Source organism: Labeo rohita, chromosome 2 (genome assembly GCF_022985175.1).
Source record: "Labeo rohita strain BAU-BD-2019 chromosome 2, IGBB_LRoh.1.0, whole genome shotgun sequence".
Taxonomy (NCBI): Eukaryota; Metazoa; Chordata; class Actinopteri; order Cypriniformes; family Cyprinidae; genus Labeo; species Labeo rohita.
Genome location: NC_066870.1, coordinates 21547889 through 21563371, shown reverse-complemented (window position 1 = coordinate 21563371; position 15483 = coordinate 21547889). Strand labels below are relative to the sequence as shown.

The 15483-nt window shown below is 33.5% G+C and overlaps 1 protein-coding gene across 4 annotated transcripts; it reads left to right on the top strand.

Annotated features, from left to right (window-relative positions):
- The first annotated feature begins 94 nt into the window (after nucleotides 1-94).
- On the top strand, nucleotides 95-15376 carry lrrcc1 (leucine rich repeat and coiled-coil centrosomal protein 1). 4 transcript variants are annotated; one of them, XM_051123873.1, is made up of 20 exons: nucleotides 95-178; nucleotides 973-1033; nucleotides 1141-1346; nucleotides 1527-1592; nucleotides 2857-3024; nucleotides 3561-3730; nucleotides 3872-4021; nucleotides 4155-4354; nucleotides 5968-6142; nucleotides 6234-6382; nucleotides 9294-9498; nucleotides 9919-10058; nucleotides 10186-10387; nucleotides 11650-11835; nucleotides 11960-12134; nucleotides 12224-12387; nucleotides 12491-12699; nucleotides 12852-12989; nucleotides 13070-13205; nucleotides 14938-15376. In XM_051123873.1, exons 2-20 carry the CDS (start codon nucleotides 990-992, stop codon nucleotides 15046-15048), a joined length of 2994 nt encoding a protein of 997 aa, XP_050979830.1. In that variant the 5' UTR covers nucleotides 95-178; nucleotides 973-989; the 3' UTR covers nucleotides 15049-15376. The 4 variants fall into 4 exon arrangements, with proteins under 4 accessions (XP_050979830.1, XP_050979845.1, XP_050979854.1 ...); XM_051123882.1 differs by having other exon boundaries at nucleotides 116-178; nucleotides 987-1033; XM_051123888.1 differs by lacking the exon at nucleotides 1527-1592.
- The last annotated feature ends 107 nt before the right edge of the window (nucleotides 15377-15483 follow it).

Below are 15483 nucleotides of genomic sequence, written 5' to 3'. Positions count from 1 at the left end.
AGTTATTTTCTGTCTCAGTTCACCTGAGCTCTTCTGAAACTGAAGCCGTCTATAGGAAGTGACTACGTACCCGGCCGGAAGTAGGAATTAGTAAGCGGGACTTTTAATTTCTGCAGCGGTAAAATACAATGGATATCTTTGAATCCTTCGCAGGCAGTTGAAGTTTACCACAAGCCAGGTAGGTAATTAAAAAACACGGTTTTTATACATATTATTTATAGTATAAAGACATATGAAGATATCGTGAAGCCAACAAAAATAAACCGAGGCTAACAAAAGAACTGACGTTAAAACTAACGTCACATCACTTGTATTTTAAATGAAACTTGTATTAAAGCTTTACTTAGCAATAGTTTTATACAACCCTGGCAGCACTGCACACCTTTTATTAGGAGAAATGGGCTGTTATTAACACAAATTATGCGATACATAATACAACTGCTTTGTTTACGTCATGTGTTGTGTTGTCAAGTGCTGAACTGTCGGTCAGCCGGTGTCTAAAACGTAACTTCTGTCAGTTCGTCGTCTTAATTCTCATTATCAGAATGAAAATACTCAGTGTAAACAGTTATTTCGATTAAGCTTTAATCGTTTTTGTAATGTAAATAAACGCCTAGCTGTGTGAAACCGTAACACGTTATGTTGTGGTTAATGTATCCCTATCATCGATTGTTGATCGATTGGGGTCTGTGGGTTATTGCTTATAGACCATTTCGCTAGATGTAAACATACTGGTCCCGATACACTTCCTGTTTCTTTTTTTTTTTTTACTTTACACAAACATCACAAAAAAATACAACCAACATAACATTTGACTGGATGAAAATGTTACATTAGCACCTTTAAGATGTATATTGTGTATGTGAAATAAAAAAAAACAAAACAAAAAAAAAAAACAGGAAGCACTTCTGGACCAGTGTTGTTTACATCTAACGAAATGGTCTATATATAAAGACAGAAACTTGTTCTCAGTGTGTCTGTAGCAGGTCATGGCTGTTGGAGAGCTCTGTCTAATTGATAAAGATATTTCAAGGTGAGTTTAACTCATAGTCCAGTTTTACATCAGAAGTGCCTGTTAACAGGCTGTCTTGTATTTTAAGTACAGTAGATTGTGACTTAACTGAAGATATTTCTTTTTAGTCTGCAAGAGGTCCCACTGAATCCCAGTATTTCATCTGTGAATCTTCACTGTAATCGCCTCACTAAGATTGAGGGCTTGACGACAGCGTGGCACATCAGACATCTGGACCTGTCATCCAACCACATCTGTCGTATAGAGGGATTGGCTTCCCTGTCCTCACTGCGCACCTTAAACCTGTCCTGCAACTTAATCACGAAAGTAGAAGGTAAAGCACACAGTTTTTAGGCAGAAAATGTGGCAAATGTTTGTAATGCCCTGTAGTATAATTTAATGCTAAAGTTAAATCATGAATGGTTTGAATTTTATCTTAAACAGTTCCTTCCTGTTATTACTTGTAATTGGTTGTTTTTGGTTTGTAATCTGTCAATACATGGATTTTCTTCAGGACTTAATGGACTAACAAACCTCACAAAACTGAATTTGGCCTACAATCAAATAAATGACCTAACTGGTAGGCTATATTGTATTACCATTAAATGTGTTCATTCTAGTAGTTAGCTCTCTAAATTGTTTGACATTTAAGATCAGAAATATACACTACCATTCAAAAGTCTGGGGTTTGTATTTTTTTTTTTTTTAAGAAGCCTCTTATGTTTACAAAAGCTGCATTTATTTAGTTAGAAATAGAAAAGTAATATTGTTAAATATTATTACATTTAAAAAATATATTTTGACATATTTAACTATATTGACTATAATAGAACTATTTCTATTGCAATATATTTTTCAAATGTAATTTATTCCTGTGAAGGTAAAGCTGAATTTTCAGCAGCATGTATGTACATATATGTATATATATATATGTTTTTTTTTGTGAAAACCGTAATACACGTTTTTGATGATTTGTTGATGAGTGGGTTCAAAGGGGCAGCATTTATTTTAACACAGTATCATTCTAATATTCTGATTTGCTGCTCAAAAAACATTTATTATTATTATTATGTTGAAAACAGCTGAGTAGAATTTTTGAGGTTTCTTTGATGACAAGAAAGTTTAGAAAAGCAGCATTTATCTGAAATAGACATCTTTTGTAACATTATAAATATCTTTATCATCACTTTTAATTTTGTTTATTCAGTTTAAAGCACCCTTACTAAATAAAAGTAATAATTTCTGTAATTCTGTAAAAATGTACTAATTCCAAGTTTTTGAATGGTATAGTGTACTGTGTTACAAAAGCTTTTTATTTCAGATAATTTCCGATCTTTGGATCTTTCTGTTCATCAAAGAATCCTGAAAAAAACATGTACTCAACTGTTTTAAATATTGATAGTAATAATAATAATTAAAAAAAATGTTTCTTGAACAACAAATCAACATATTAGAATGATTTCTGAAGGATCATGTGACTCTGAAGACTGGAGTAATGATGATAAAAATGTAGCTTTGATCACAGGAGTAAATTACATTTTAAAATATATTCAAATTATTTTAAATGGTAAAAAATATTTCAAAATTTATGCTGTACTTTGAATCAAATAAATGCTAAATACTTTAAAAAATATATAAAAAATCTTTTGACTGGTAGTGTAGAACATGTAAAAAAAAAAAAAAGTATTTTATCACTTTTAACTAATGCATCCCTGCTGTATTCAAGTATTTATTTTTTTTATTTACTTTATTATTATCTTATTGAACCCCAAGCTTATGAATCGTAGTGTACAGTAGATCACAACTGGACAACTGTATATTTACTTTCTATTCTGTGCTTTTAGGTCTCTTGTATCTTCATGGAGCAGAGTACAAACTAAAGTACCTGCAGCTCCATAGCAATCGTTTGGATAGCATGAACCATGTGCTGCAGTGCATGGTGGGACTGCAGAATCTGAAAAATGTTACCCTTAGCCAGGACGGCGCACAGAATCCAGTCTGCTCACTGCCAGGTTTGTAGGAAAAAGGCCTGAAGGAAAATTAAGACTTCTTTTTTTACTGACAAACATGTAATGAAACTGGTGTGGAAAATCTGGAATAGTCTAAAAGGGACAAAAAAAATAAATGTGCACTGGACCACAAAACCAGTTGTAAGTAGCACGGGTATATTTGCAGCAATAGCCATTTGTATGGGTCAAAATGATCGATTTTAGATCTTTAGAATATTAAGTAAAGATCATGTTTCATGCAGATATTTTGTAGATTTCCTACAGTAAATATATCAAAACTTAATTTTTGATTAGTAATATTCATTGCTAAGAACTTCATGTGGACAACTTTAAAGGCAATTTTCTCAATATTTTGATTTTTTGGCACCCTCAGGTTCCAGATTTTCAAATAGTTGTATCTCAGCCAAATATGGTCCTATCCTAACAAACCATACATCAGTGGAAAGCTTATTTCAGTTTTAAAAATTGACTGGTTTTGTCACATATAAGATATAAATAGTTGGCACGTTTTTTTCAGTTTGTTCTTCCTCTGTTTGTAGGCTACAGAGAGATGGTTCTTCAGTTTCTGCATCAAGTCACTACCCTAGATGGAGTAGATCGCCTGGGAAATGCATCTCCTTTAGCAGAGGACAGTCCTATGGATATTCCTGGTCTTGAGGACTTCCTTGAATTTCTGATTTCATCAGATGCTAGTGTTAATGGAGAATTGGTAAACTGTTTTATGATACTATTTATTTTACTGTTTATTCTCCGCAGTCATTTATTTGCTTTTAGACTTAGAATGACATTTGAATCATCTTGAGGTGCTTGTGAGACATGTTTATGTTCAGTGTATTTCTTTGCTATGAAGCCAAAGTCAGATGCTCCTCTCACTACTCCACGGATTGATGAAGTCCTGACCCAGTTTCGACAACGAGGCGAAAAACCAACTGCAGCAAATCAAGAAAATGAGCAACGAATTAAAAAACTAGAGCAGCAAGTTTCTCATCTCATTCAGAAGGTAAAGGAAAATTGATTACTACATTTCAATTATCATTTCATCATTAATTATCATTAATTCAGTCTTTTCATAAAAATAACACAATCCATAATTTAGGAAATAGTATAATTCTAAACTGTATATTTGTACTTAGGTTCCTACAGGGGATGGCTTTAAAATGAACAGCGCTGTACCTTCCGTGGTACATAAAGCAAAAAGAGACACTGATCAGACATCAGAGAGCGAATGTGACAGTGGAAAAGAAAACCAACGACATGCCAAAATCCTGGCTCATCCCAGAGGCTCTGCAGGGAAAAAATTGACCAAGGACACCAAAACCAAACAATCTGACTGGTGAAGCAACTTGTACACATGCATATTTAAAAATGCATTTGGTCTCAAACTGAATTTCAAGTGCTTATTGAGAATTTGGACTTGAGTTGCGCAAACACATCTCATTACAGTTTCCTGGATTTGATTAATAATATCTTTTGCTCCAGCACAAGGCTTAATTCTGTTTCGAAAGGCTTCAAAATATTTGCTTGCTGCATTCTTCCTCAGTGAAGTCTTTTTGTAAATCTAACTTAATAAAGTTCAGAATCATAGAAAAGCTCCCACACTTCAGACAAAGCCTTTGCAGTAGTGTAGTAATCAGGGCAGATTATAAATTGTCTCTGCTCCTCCCATTTAAAATAGCTTGTACACATGAATGATTACACTGTCATAGTCAAGTTCAGTTCATTTAGCTTAATCAAAACTTAAGCTGCAATAACATAGAACAGTAGAGAGAGCTGCTATTGAGAAGTTACAGCAATAGTACTTTAATACATACACTAATGCAGATTTATGTTAATTAAAAAAAAATTATATAATAAAATAATATAAAAATATATATATACACTGCCCTCCAAAATTTTGGAAACACCCTTGAAAAGTGGGGTTTTGGACAATATTGGCATGAATCCTTTTTAATTTGTGATAATTTTGCACTGATAAGGGACAACGCAAACTACGAAAACATATTTTATTACATAAACAGTTTATACATAGAGAAAAAAACTTCGATTCATTCAAATTTCGAGAAAAGAATTTTCGATTCATTAAAATATCTACCATTAGCAGCTATTACATCTGTGCATAATCTGGGCCTAAATTCATTGTATTCTAAACTTAATTGGCAATCAATTGTTGAAGCTATTAAGGTGTGCTGACCCAAAAATCTTTTAACAACCTGGGCCAAGTTTAAACCAGTAACCAGGCATCACAGCTGGCAAAGGGGCATGTCTGACTTTGACATGTATATATTGCCATTATTATGTAAAAAAAAAAAAAAAAAAAAAAAAAAATATATATATATATATATATATATATATATTATAATATTTATGAAAATTTGGTACAATTAGAATTTTTTTAATGTTCTTTTCATATGCTTACCAAGGCATTTATTTGCTTAAAAATACAGTAAAAATATTAACATTTAAAAGAACTGCTGTTTTTAATATAATTAAAAATATAATTTATTTTTGTGATAACAAAGCTGAATTTTCAGCATCCATATTCAGTCTTCAGTGTCACATGATCCTTACAAAATTCTAATATGCTGATTTGGTGCTCAAGAAACATAAAAAAACTATTAATCAAAAGTGGCAGTAAAGACATTTACAATGTTATAAAGGATTTCTATCTCAAAATCAGCATATTTCTGAAGGATCATGACACTGGAGCCTAAAGAAATAGCTGCTGAAAATTCAGCATAAACTGCATTTTAAAGTACATAAAAATGGAAAACAGTTCTTTTGAATTGCAGTATTAGTTTACAATATTACTGTTTTCATTTACTTTTAATATTCATATGAATATATATATATATATATATATATATGTATATATATTTATAGTGCATATTGAATATTGAAGAATCTCCCACTCTTACTGGTCTAAAATTACTTTTGTCTTCATTGCAGTGCGACAAATACACAAAAGCAGAGGTCCACAAAGCAGCCTGTTGGCCCCCGTAGGAAGACATCAGTCCAAAGCTCTGGGTCTACTGAAACCGTAGAGTGTGTAAAAAAGGGCCCTAAAAGCATTAAAGCCAGTCCTAACAAAAGCCCAGCTCAATCTCAAGAGGAAACCTACAGGGTATGCAAACTGCACTGTGTAGGTCCAACATTTCTCTTTATCAAGCCAAATGTAAATTTGCAAAGAGTAATGTGCGTGTGTTTACGTGCAGGCAATTGTAGAAGAGCGAGACCAGGAGCGGGAGCGGCGCTGGAAGGCAGAGCAGGCTGCGAAGAGACTTTCTGAACAGGTCAAGAACCTGCAGACTCGAGCCAGCGAGGAAAAGGACTTGCAAAGTTTGGCCTTACACACCACAGACAGGTGAGGGCATTACTTTTGCACTGAAATCAATGTGAATGAAATTGAGCAGCTTAATTATGAGTTCTACTGCTGAGAGTCAGAGTAATATATATTTATATATTACCAACGACCACAATTAGCTGCAACATCTATTATCTCACTCATTCAAACATTCTCTTCCATCAAGGACACCTTAACAATCTCCAGCCATCCCAGTGTTTGGAGAGAATGTTTTGCTTGACGTATTGCACCTAATTGGTGTCAGCTCCAGCTGAAATGTTGGATCCGAATACACTTGAGTATAATTAAATTTTATTAGGAGTTTCCAGAGACCCTACTGCAGGGTCCTGATGTATGAAGCTCAGCCTTCCCACCTGCATGCCAGTTTCTGTGCCATAATGACGGCCCTGATATTGTGCTCTAATATTATAGCCCACGCGCTCCACCTGGTGATAAATCGTAATTATAATGGAGATTAAAGTCGTGGTGACAGGCACATGTCTGCTGCAGATCATCAATCAATCCTAATTGCCACCCCTGCAGCACTTTGCTGTTAATGACTCTCGCCTCACAGTCCAGTATCTGTTTCGTTAACTCTTCATCTGCTGAATATGCGTGAATGTAAATTAAAATGATGAGTGTAAAAATTATTATAAAGTATTAACTGTCATTAAACAGAAGTTGTAGTGTGTTTATTACAAAATGTTATTATAAAACGTTATTATAATAAAGAGGTCTTAAATTTAGGGACAGAAAGATAAGAATTCAAATGTGGCTTAATGTGAAGATTCGACTTCAAAAGGCTATGATTTCATTGAATAAATATGAGTTGCATGTTTCAAATCAGAATGCGGCACGGGTGTTTTTTACATAAGCATTTCTGAAGGAAACCGACTGGCTTCAGAAAAGTTTCGATTGCATGTTTGTTGAAAAACTAGCGTTGGTGAATGCAGCGCTGCTTTGTGTACAGCCGTTATCGGGGAAAATGTTGTAATTCTCTCGTTCCAAATGTGCCATCTACTGGCAGAGAATGAATGTGTGTTTTCAATAAGCTTGTCTGCTGTTTTGAGAACAATGCAAAAACCGTATTTTAAGAACCTAATGTGCCTTTTAAATAGGGATGTAACAGTGTTATCAATATCGTGGTATTGGAATAGCAAAACTGTCTTGATATTATCGTGGTCACATGACGATATGAAATGATAGGTCTTCCAGGCAAAAAGTGTTGTTTTTAAAATATATTTAAACTGCCATATATTTTCTACCATAAAAGGTCTTTAAAGTTGTGTTTTGGGCCATTATGCTTTGACAGTATCTGTCAAACAAACTAAAACTGAAAGCACAATATGGCTTAATCCCTTCACCAAGTCTGTTTTTGCTGCACGTTTCAAAGCGAACCGCACACATTCTTGAGGCGATCAGCTCGTGATCCGGTGTTTTCAGCACCTCAGAACGACTCCATTCACAGTAAATGAATGCAGTGAACTTCAAATTCAAAATATCGCTTTCAAGTGTAGACATTAGGAAAGAAGTATTGTAATTGCCATACTGTAGTGTAAAGCAAAAATAGTATATGAAATATTAATTTTCATTTATTTTGCAGTGCAATTATTTTACAATATATGGCTATTACTGTCATTGTTGTTGTTATTATTCTAGTCTTATTTGTTTGGCTTCCTAAAACAGGGGTTGATTCCCCTTTAAAGTTCAGGTACAAGTCAATTCATTGACTTTTCTGAAGTTTTCTTAGTTAAGAACATGGTTTGAAACTCTTAATTTTGAACTCTCAAAGTGCAGTAAATAGAAGAATTAACTTTTAAATTTTGATTTTTTTCCAATTCTTCCTTTGTCTTTTTTTTTAATATTGCAATAAATATTGCATCGTGGACTTCATATTGCAATATTATCGTATTGTGAGATTTTGATATTGTTACATCCCTACTTCTGAATAATCTAAACAATTAAGACAGTAAGAAATTCATATAATTTAATTTAAATAATTTTAATCTAAAATTAATGTAAACTTTAATCACACAAAACGTAATTTTCCAACAACAAAATTGTGGCCAGTGAAAATGCTGAGTGGATAGTAACTTTGGAAAACCAGTAGCCACTGTGGCTGATGAACAAAAACAATAATGTTAAGCCCTATTATATATATATATATATATATATATATATATATATAGTAGAGATCAAAATTTGAGAACAATCTGTAAATACTGCTGATAAGAGGTTTGGTCACTGCAGAGTGAGTTTTCAGTCCAACTTGTCTTAAACATACAGAGACAATTTTTTACCCTGTTTAGCACTGAACTGACTAGCAATTCCAGCTGCAGTGCTGAACCGATTCCCCATTGATAGTCTCTGCATTATCCTGTCCTCTAGTGCATTTGTCTCACATGGATGACCAGCCTTTTTGGGGGACTGGAATGAATTAGTGTCATTGTAAACCTGCAATATACGAGAAATCACAGATTTGGAATGACCGACTTCTCTTGCAGTGGCTGAAAGGGTCCCTTTGGCTTTTACCTGAACAACGTCCTATCGCAGGCTTTCAGTCACCGTAAAGTGGCCTGCCATCTTGCAATCTTGATGAAAACTGAAGGAATGCTGCCAGTTAAATAGGGGTTTGAAAAGAGAGAAAATGTTCTCTTTCAAAAATCTCATTTAAGTTTTTTATACTGTGCTTCAAAATTCAGTTAATTTCTGGAATATGCTTCAAGATAATAATAATAACTTTCAAAATTCAGCTTTGCCATCACAGGAATAAATTACATTTAAAAATTCAAATTTACAAATTAAAAAAAAATCTTCAAAATCTCCAAAACTCTGAACTTTTGAATGGTGGTGTACATGAATGCTTGGTGAAAGGAAATGAGTTTTCAAAGATATTGTGAGAAAGCATCTCTGATCTATCTTGTTCCTTTAGGTTGAAGGAGTTGTTGCTAAAAGAGCGCTCTGATCGGGCAGCATTGCAGACTTGTTTGCAGGAGTTGGAAGAGAGATACAAGTCTTCGTTAGAGCAGCTGGAGCAAGTGCACAACCGGGAAGACCAACACAAGAGGGTGCTGCGCAGTCTGGAGGACAGCATGACCAAAGCAGAGGCTCTCAGGGTCCGGCAGCGTGCAGAAGAGGTAGAACAGTTGCACTCCAAAATATCATTGCAAGTCCTCCAGTATACTGTATAAAGTGGCACTGGTTCATGTCTGAACCATACATCCAATCTTCATTGACCTGTCAAGAATTCCTACTTACAAGAATGCTTAGATATTGAAATACTTGTAGTCGTCTGAAGGGCAATTTCTGTGAGAAGCAGTTCCCATATAAATATACAGGCATATGCCTATATTGCCAACATAATTCAGTTTCTTTTTTGACATTTGAATCCTTTGAATTGAGTTAGAGGCATATTTACACTTGACCTTTTGCATGTGTTTGAACTGCTGCCATGAGAAAGCAGCCTGAAGCACTACTTGAGCAATTATCTACTTATAAAGTGAAAAACACTCTTTAGAATGGAAAAGTGAATGACCTGCTACTGTATATTATTTCAGGTGAAGAGGACTCAGGAGTTAGAGAATAAAGCATCTGCCTTAAAAAGGGAAGTTGAAATACTCCGTGCATCAGCACGACAGCACAAAGAGAAGATGCAGCAGTTGCATGAACTGTTGGCGTCTAAGGAGGAGATGCACAGGTACACAAGCACCATGTCCATGATCGTTTTCTTAGTCTTACTAGGAGTGACTGCCTGAAAATGGTTCAGTTTACAAACAGGAAATTTCAACTGTTTTATCTTGCACCTGTTTGATTTTGTGGGACAGGAAAGAGCTTGCAGTGCGACTGCTTCCTGGTGGGACTGAGTTTAAGGAGGCTGTAGCAAAAGAGGTGGTGGCGATAGAGCAGAGATTTGCACAGAAACAGACTGATTTGGAACAGAAGGTCTCTGATGCTAGAAGACAGTATGCTGCTCTAGAAGATGAATTTCGCATGGCTCTCACCATTGAGGCAAAGCGTTTTTCTGAGGTAAATCTAAATTGTGAATGAACATTTTTAGTCTGAAATTAGGATTTAAAAAAAAAATACAAACATAATGATTTACATTTAAGCTTGGATCAATTCTAAATTTGAACCCCTTGTGGAGGAAATCAGTTATTAATATATATATTTTTTTTTTAGTTAAATATATCAGTTCTGAGAAATTAGAAAGAAAAAAACAGTACTGATGTGAATGTGTTATATTTCTAAATAGTTTCAATTTATTTTATTGCATTTTTTTGTTAGTAACTTTAGTAATTCAATTTAAACTTATTTCAGAGTTTTGTTTTTAAATCTACGCTATCTGTCAAAAGTTTTTGTACAGTAAGATTTTTAATGTTTTTTTTTAAAGAGGTCTCTCCAAGACTGCATTTATTTGTTTCAAAATACAGCAAAAGCAGTAATATTGTGAAATATTTTTACTATTTAAAATAACTGCTTTCTATTTGAATATATTTTAAAATGTAATTTATTCCTGTGATCAAAAATACGTTTTCAGCATCATTACACCAGACTTCAGTGTCACATGATTCTTCAGAAATCATTATATGTTGATTTGCTGTTCAGGAAACATTTATTATTATTATTATTATTATTATTATTATTATTATCAATATTTAAAACAGCTGAGTACATTTTTTCAGGATTTAGATCAGCATTTATTTGAAATAAAAAGGTTTTGTAGAAAGAATTTAAAGGATGCTTTAAATTGATCAAAAGTAATAATAAGCACATTTATGTTACAAAAGATTTCTGTTTCAGATAAATACTGTTCTTCTTTTCTATTCATCAAAGTAACCTGAAAAAATTCTACTCTGCTGTTTTCAACATAATGATAATAATAAAAGTTTTTGCAAATCAGAATATTAGAATGATTTCTGAAGGATCATGTGACAGGAGTAATGATGCTAAAAATTCAGCTTTGAAATCACAGGAATAAAGTACATTTTAAAATATATTCAAATAGAAAACAGTTATTTTAAATAGTAAAAATATTTCAAAATTTTACTGCTTTTGCTGTACTTTGGATCAAATAAATTCAGGCTTGATGAGCAAAAGAGACTTTCTTTAAAAAACAAAACATTAAAAATCTTACTATCCAGAAACTTTTGACTGGTAGTGTATATTTTAAGCTTTATGTCAAGTAACAAAAATATCCAATAGTTTTCGTTAACTGCCTAAAATCAGAAACTTTAATGACAAAACCCCCAGATTTTTCTGACAGGTTACCCTGTGTGTGTGATTTATAGGTAAAGGAGGGCTTTGATCAGGTATCTGCTGAACTTCTAGAAGTGAAGTCAGGTCTCAGCCAGTCTCAGCAGAAAGAGAAGCAGTCAGCCTCTCTGGTACAGGAGCTCACAGCTATGGTGAAAGAACAGAAAACACGCATTGCTGAGCTCCTCAAAACCAAACGAGAAGCTGCCGCTGAGTTCAAGGTATTACACAAAAGTTCTTGATTTGGTTGATACCATTTTTGTATCAAGTCATCACACATGTGATTTCAATCACTTTCTAAGTAGTGCTTTATAAATCACATCATGCTCCGTTTTTGCATGCTAGACCCGTGTACAGTCATTGGAATCCAGGTTAGAAGACGATAAGCGACTTAACCTACAGGTGGAGCTGCTGAAAAAGGACAAGTCCAAGCTGCTCTCCCAGCTTACTGCTCAAGAGTCTGTCATAGACGGACTACGGGCAGAGAGGAAGATCTGGGGCCAAGAACTTGCACAGCAAGGTACTTCAATAACTTCAAGAAAACTTTATTGAAAAGTATGACAGATTTGGTTTATTTGAGCTAATTTTTGCATTTGTCCATTTGTTTAGGTGCATCTTTAGCACAGGACCGTGGTCGATTAGAGGCCAGAATTGAGGTTTTGTTAGCCGAGCTGGAATCGCAGAAGAAGCAGAACGAGAGAGACAATGATGCACTCAGGATTAAAGCTAAAATTGTTGATGACCAGACAGAGACTATTCGTAAACTGAAAGAGGTAAATTCCTACTTATTTAGTGCATTAAGCACAAAATAAAATTGTGTGTAATAATGTCAGTTTTTATTGCCTGGCTCCTTTTTCTCTGACATATTGCTTGTAGGCATTGCTGGAGCGAGATGAGCAGATCCGTAAACTTCGTGACGAGAGTGTCCAGGACCAGCGAAAGCTGAAGCAGCAGCTGGAAGAGGAAATGGCCTCTGCAGTGGAGCTCAGAGACACAGTGGAGCAGCTCACTCTCAGGAAGGAGGAGCTAAAACAACAGCTCCTTGATAAGGAGGCGGAGCTTGATGAGGTTAAAGAGACATACAGGTAGGGAATAACACATGATTCCATGCTTTAAACCTAACTTACTATTTATGGAACAATATGTCATTGTTTGAAAGGGTGTATGCTGATGTCTTACACTATCACACAGGTGCTTAGTAATATGTGAAATATTTTTAATTAAATTACTTTTGCAGGGCCTCAAGTAAAAAGTGGCAGGAAAAGGCAGATCTGTTAAACAGGCTTGAGAGCCAGGTGAAGCGAATGAAGGAGGGTTTTGATTCTAAGGAGAGAGTGCTGACAGAGGAAAGAGACAAGGCTTCACAAGCACACCGGTATGAAATAGACAGAAGGTCCTAATTTAGCCAATAAAGTATACAGCAGAATACATTTAATTTATTATTTTTTTAAATAGAGCGGCGGTGGAGAAGCTTCACAGTGTGGACGATGCCTTCCGTAGACAACTGGAATCTCTGCAAGCTTCCCATCAGACTGAAATACTTCGTCTTGCGAATGACAAACAGAAACAAATAGAAAAAGCTAATCAGAAGGTATTACTGCAACTAAACTTATCATGTCAGTACTGATTTACGCTGCTGTTCAAAAGTTTTGGATAAGTAAGATATTTTTTTAAAAGAATTCTCTTATGCTCATTAAGGCTGCATTTGCTTGATCAAAAATACAGAAAAAACTTTAATATTGTGAAATATTTTTACAATTTAAATAGGGCTGTCAAACGATTAATCACAATTAAATAAAAAATAAAAGTTTGAGTTTGCCTAATATATGTGTGTGTACTGTGTGTAATTATTATGTATTTATAAATACAAACACATTCATGTATATATTTAAGAAATATTTACAAATATTTGTATTTATTATAATTTTTATATAATTTATATTATATATAAATTAAAATATTTTTTTTACATAAATAACATATTTCTCTTAAATATATACATTAATTTGTGTGTATTTATATATACATAATAATTACAAACAGTACACACATATATATATGGCAAACGCATATTTTGTATGCGATTAATCGCGATTAATCATTTGACAGCCCTAAATTTAAAATATTTTTTATAATAAAATTTTAATATACTTCAAAATGTAATTTATTTCTGTGATGCAAAGCTGAATTTTCAACATCGTAACTCCAATCTTCAGTGTCACATGATCCTTTAGAAATCATTCTAATATGCTGATTTATTATTAATGTTTAAAACAGTTGTGCTGCTTAATATTTTTTTGAAACCTGTCTTTTTAAGGATTCTTTGAGTAAAAAGTTAGCATTTATTCAAAATAGAAATCTTTTCTAACAATGTAAGTATTTGCTATCACTTTTTACCAATTTAACACATCCTTGGTGAAAAGTATTAATTTCTTTCAAAAAAAGAAAGAATAAAAATGTACGGACTACAAACTTTTAAATGGAAGTTTATATTGTTACAAAAAAAAAATCTATTTTAAATAAATGCTAACTTTTTATTTTATTTAAGAATTCTGAAAAAAATATCACAGGTTGCAACAAAATATTAAGCAGTACAAGGTTTGTTAGGATAGGACAATATTTGGCCGAGACACAACTATTTAAAAATCTGTAATCTGAAGGTGCAAAAAAATCTAAATATTGAGAAAATTGCCTTTAAAGTTGTTTAAATGAAGTTCTTAGCAATGCATATTACTATCAAAAATTAAGTCTTGATATCTTTACGGTAGGAAATTTACAAAATATCTTAATGGAACATGATCTTTACTTAATATCATAATGATTTTTGGTATCAAAGAAAAATCAATAATTTTGACCCATACAATGTATTTTAGGCTATTGCTGAAAATATACCTATGTGACTTATGACTGGTTTTGTGGTCCAGGGTCACATATTAGAAAGATTTCTGAAGGATCATGTGACACTGAAGACTGAAGTAATGATGCTGAAAATTCAGCTTTGCATCACAGGAATAAATTACATTTCAAAATATATTCACATAGAAAACAGTCATTTTACATTAAAATATTATTTTACAATATTAGTGATTTTTCTGCAGCCTTGATGAGCATAAAAAAAATCTTCTTTAAAAACAAATTAAAAATCTTACTGATCCCAAACTTTTAAACAGCAGTGTAAATGTACTGATTCGCTGTATTTTCGTTCATATTGCTAGTGTTGACTACAATGATTTGTTTTTAATTTAATGTCTTGATGGATTGGATGATTGACTGGGAAAACGCTTTCTCAAGAACATTTATTTTTTATTTATTTTTAACTACAGGTGCTCCAGGTGGAGGAGGAAATGCGCCAGCTGCTTGAGGAAACCGAGAGTAATAAAAGGGTAATGGAGGAGAAAATGAGACGCCTCACACAAGTGCTGAAAGACTTCTAACCTCCTATCCATTGCAAACCAGACAAAAACTTGGAAGATGCCTTTTTCAAGACTTCTGTCACTTGTGTCTCTCAGGATGAGAACATATTCTGAAATTATTGTAGTTCTGAGTGCCTAGCCTTCTGTATTTAACTGGTTTTTGGCTTTATGCTTTAAATTATATATCAGAAAATCGTCGAAACTGTGATACTTATGTTTTTTGTACGTTTCGCATACACCATTATATACTAAACGTTTTTATATACCTTTTTTTATTTAAATTATATAATTAAATTACAAACTCTCTGTTACGCTGTGTTTGTTGTGTAATTTTGGAGGATTAAACTGCATTTTAAAAGTGCTGAATTATCAAAGCATTTCAGTTGCATGTGCCTCTGTTCGAAGGCTCAAGCTGAGACGTTGTCATAGTTACGGTAATCCAACGTCATTTCCCCT

Excerpts from the sequence above, each read along its gene's own strand:
- lrrcc1 (XM_051123873.1), top strand. The coding sequence starts at position 990 with ATGGCTGTTGGAGAGCTCTGTCTAATTGATAAAGATATTTCAAG. Across the intron at positions 4,022-4,154 it reads TTTCTCATCTCATTCAGAAG|GTTCCTACAGGGGATGGCTT; the intron begins GTAAAGGAAAAT and ends ATTTGTACTTAG. Across the intron at positions 4,355-5,967 it reads AAAACCAAACAATCTGACTG|TGCGACAAATACACAAAAGC; the intron begins GTGAAGCAACTT and ends TCTTCATTGCAG.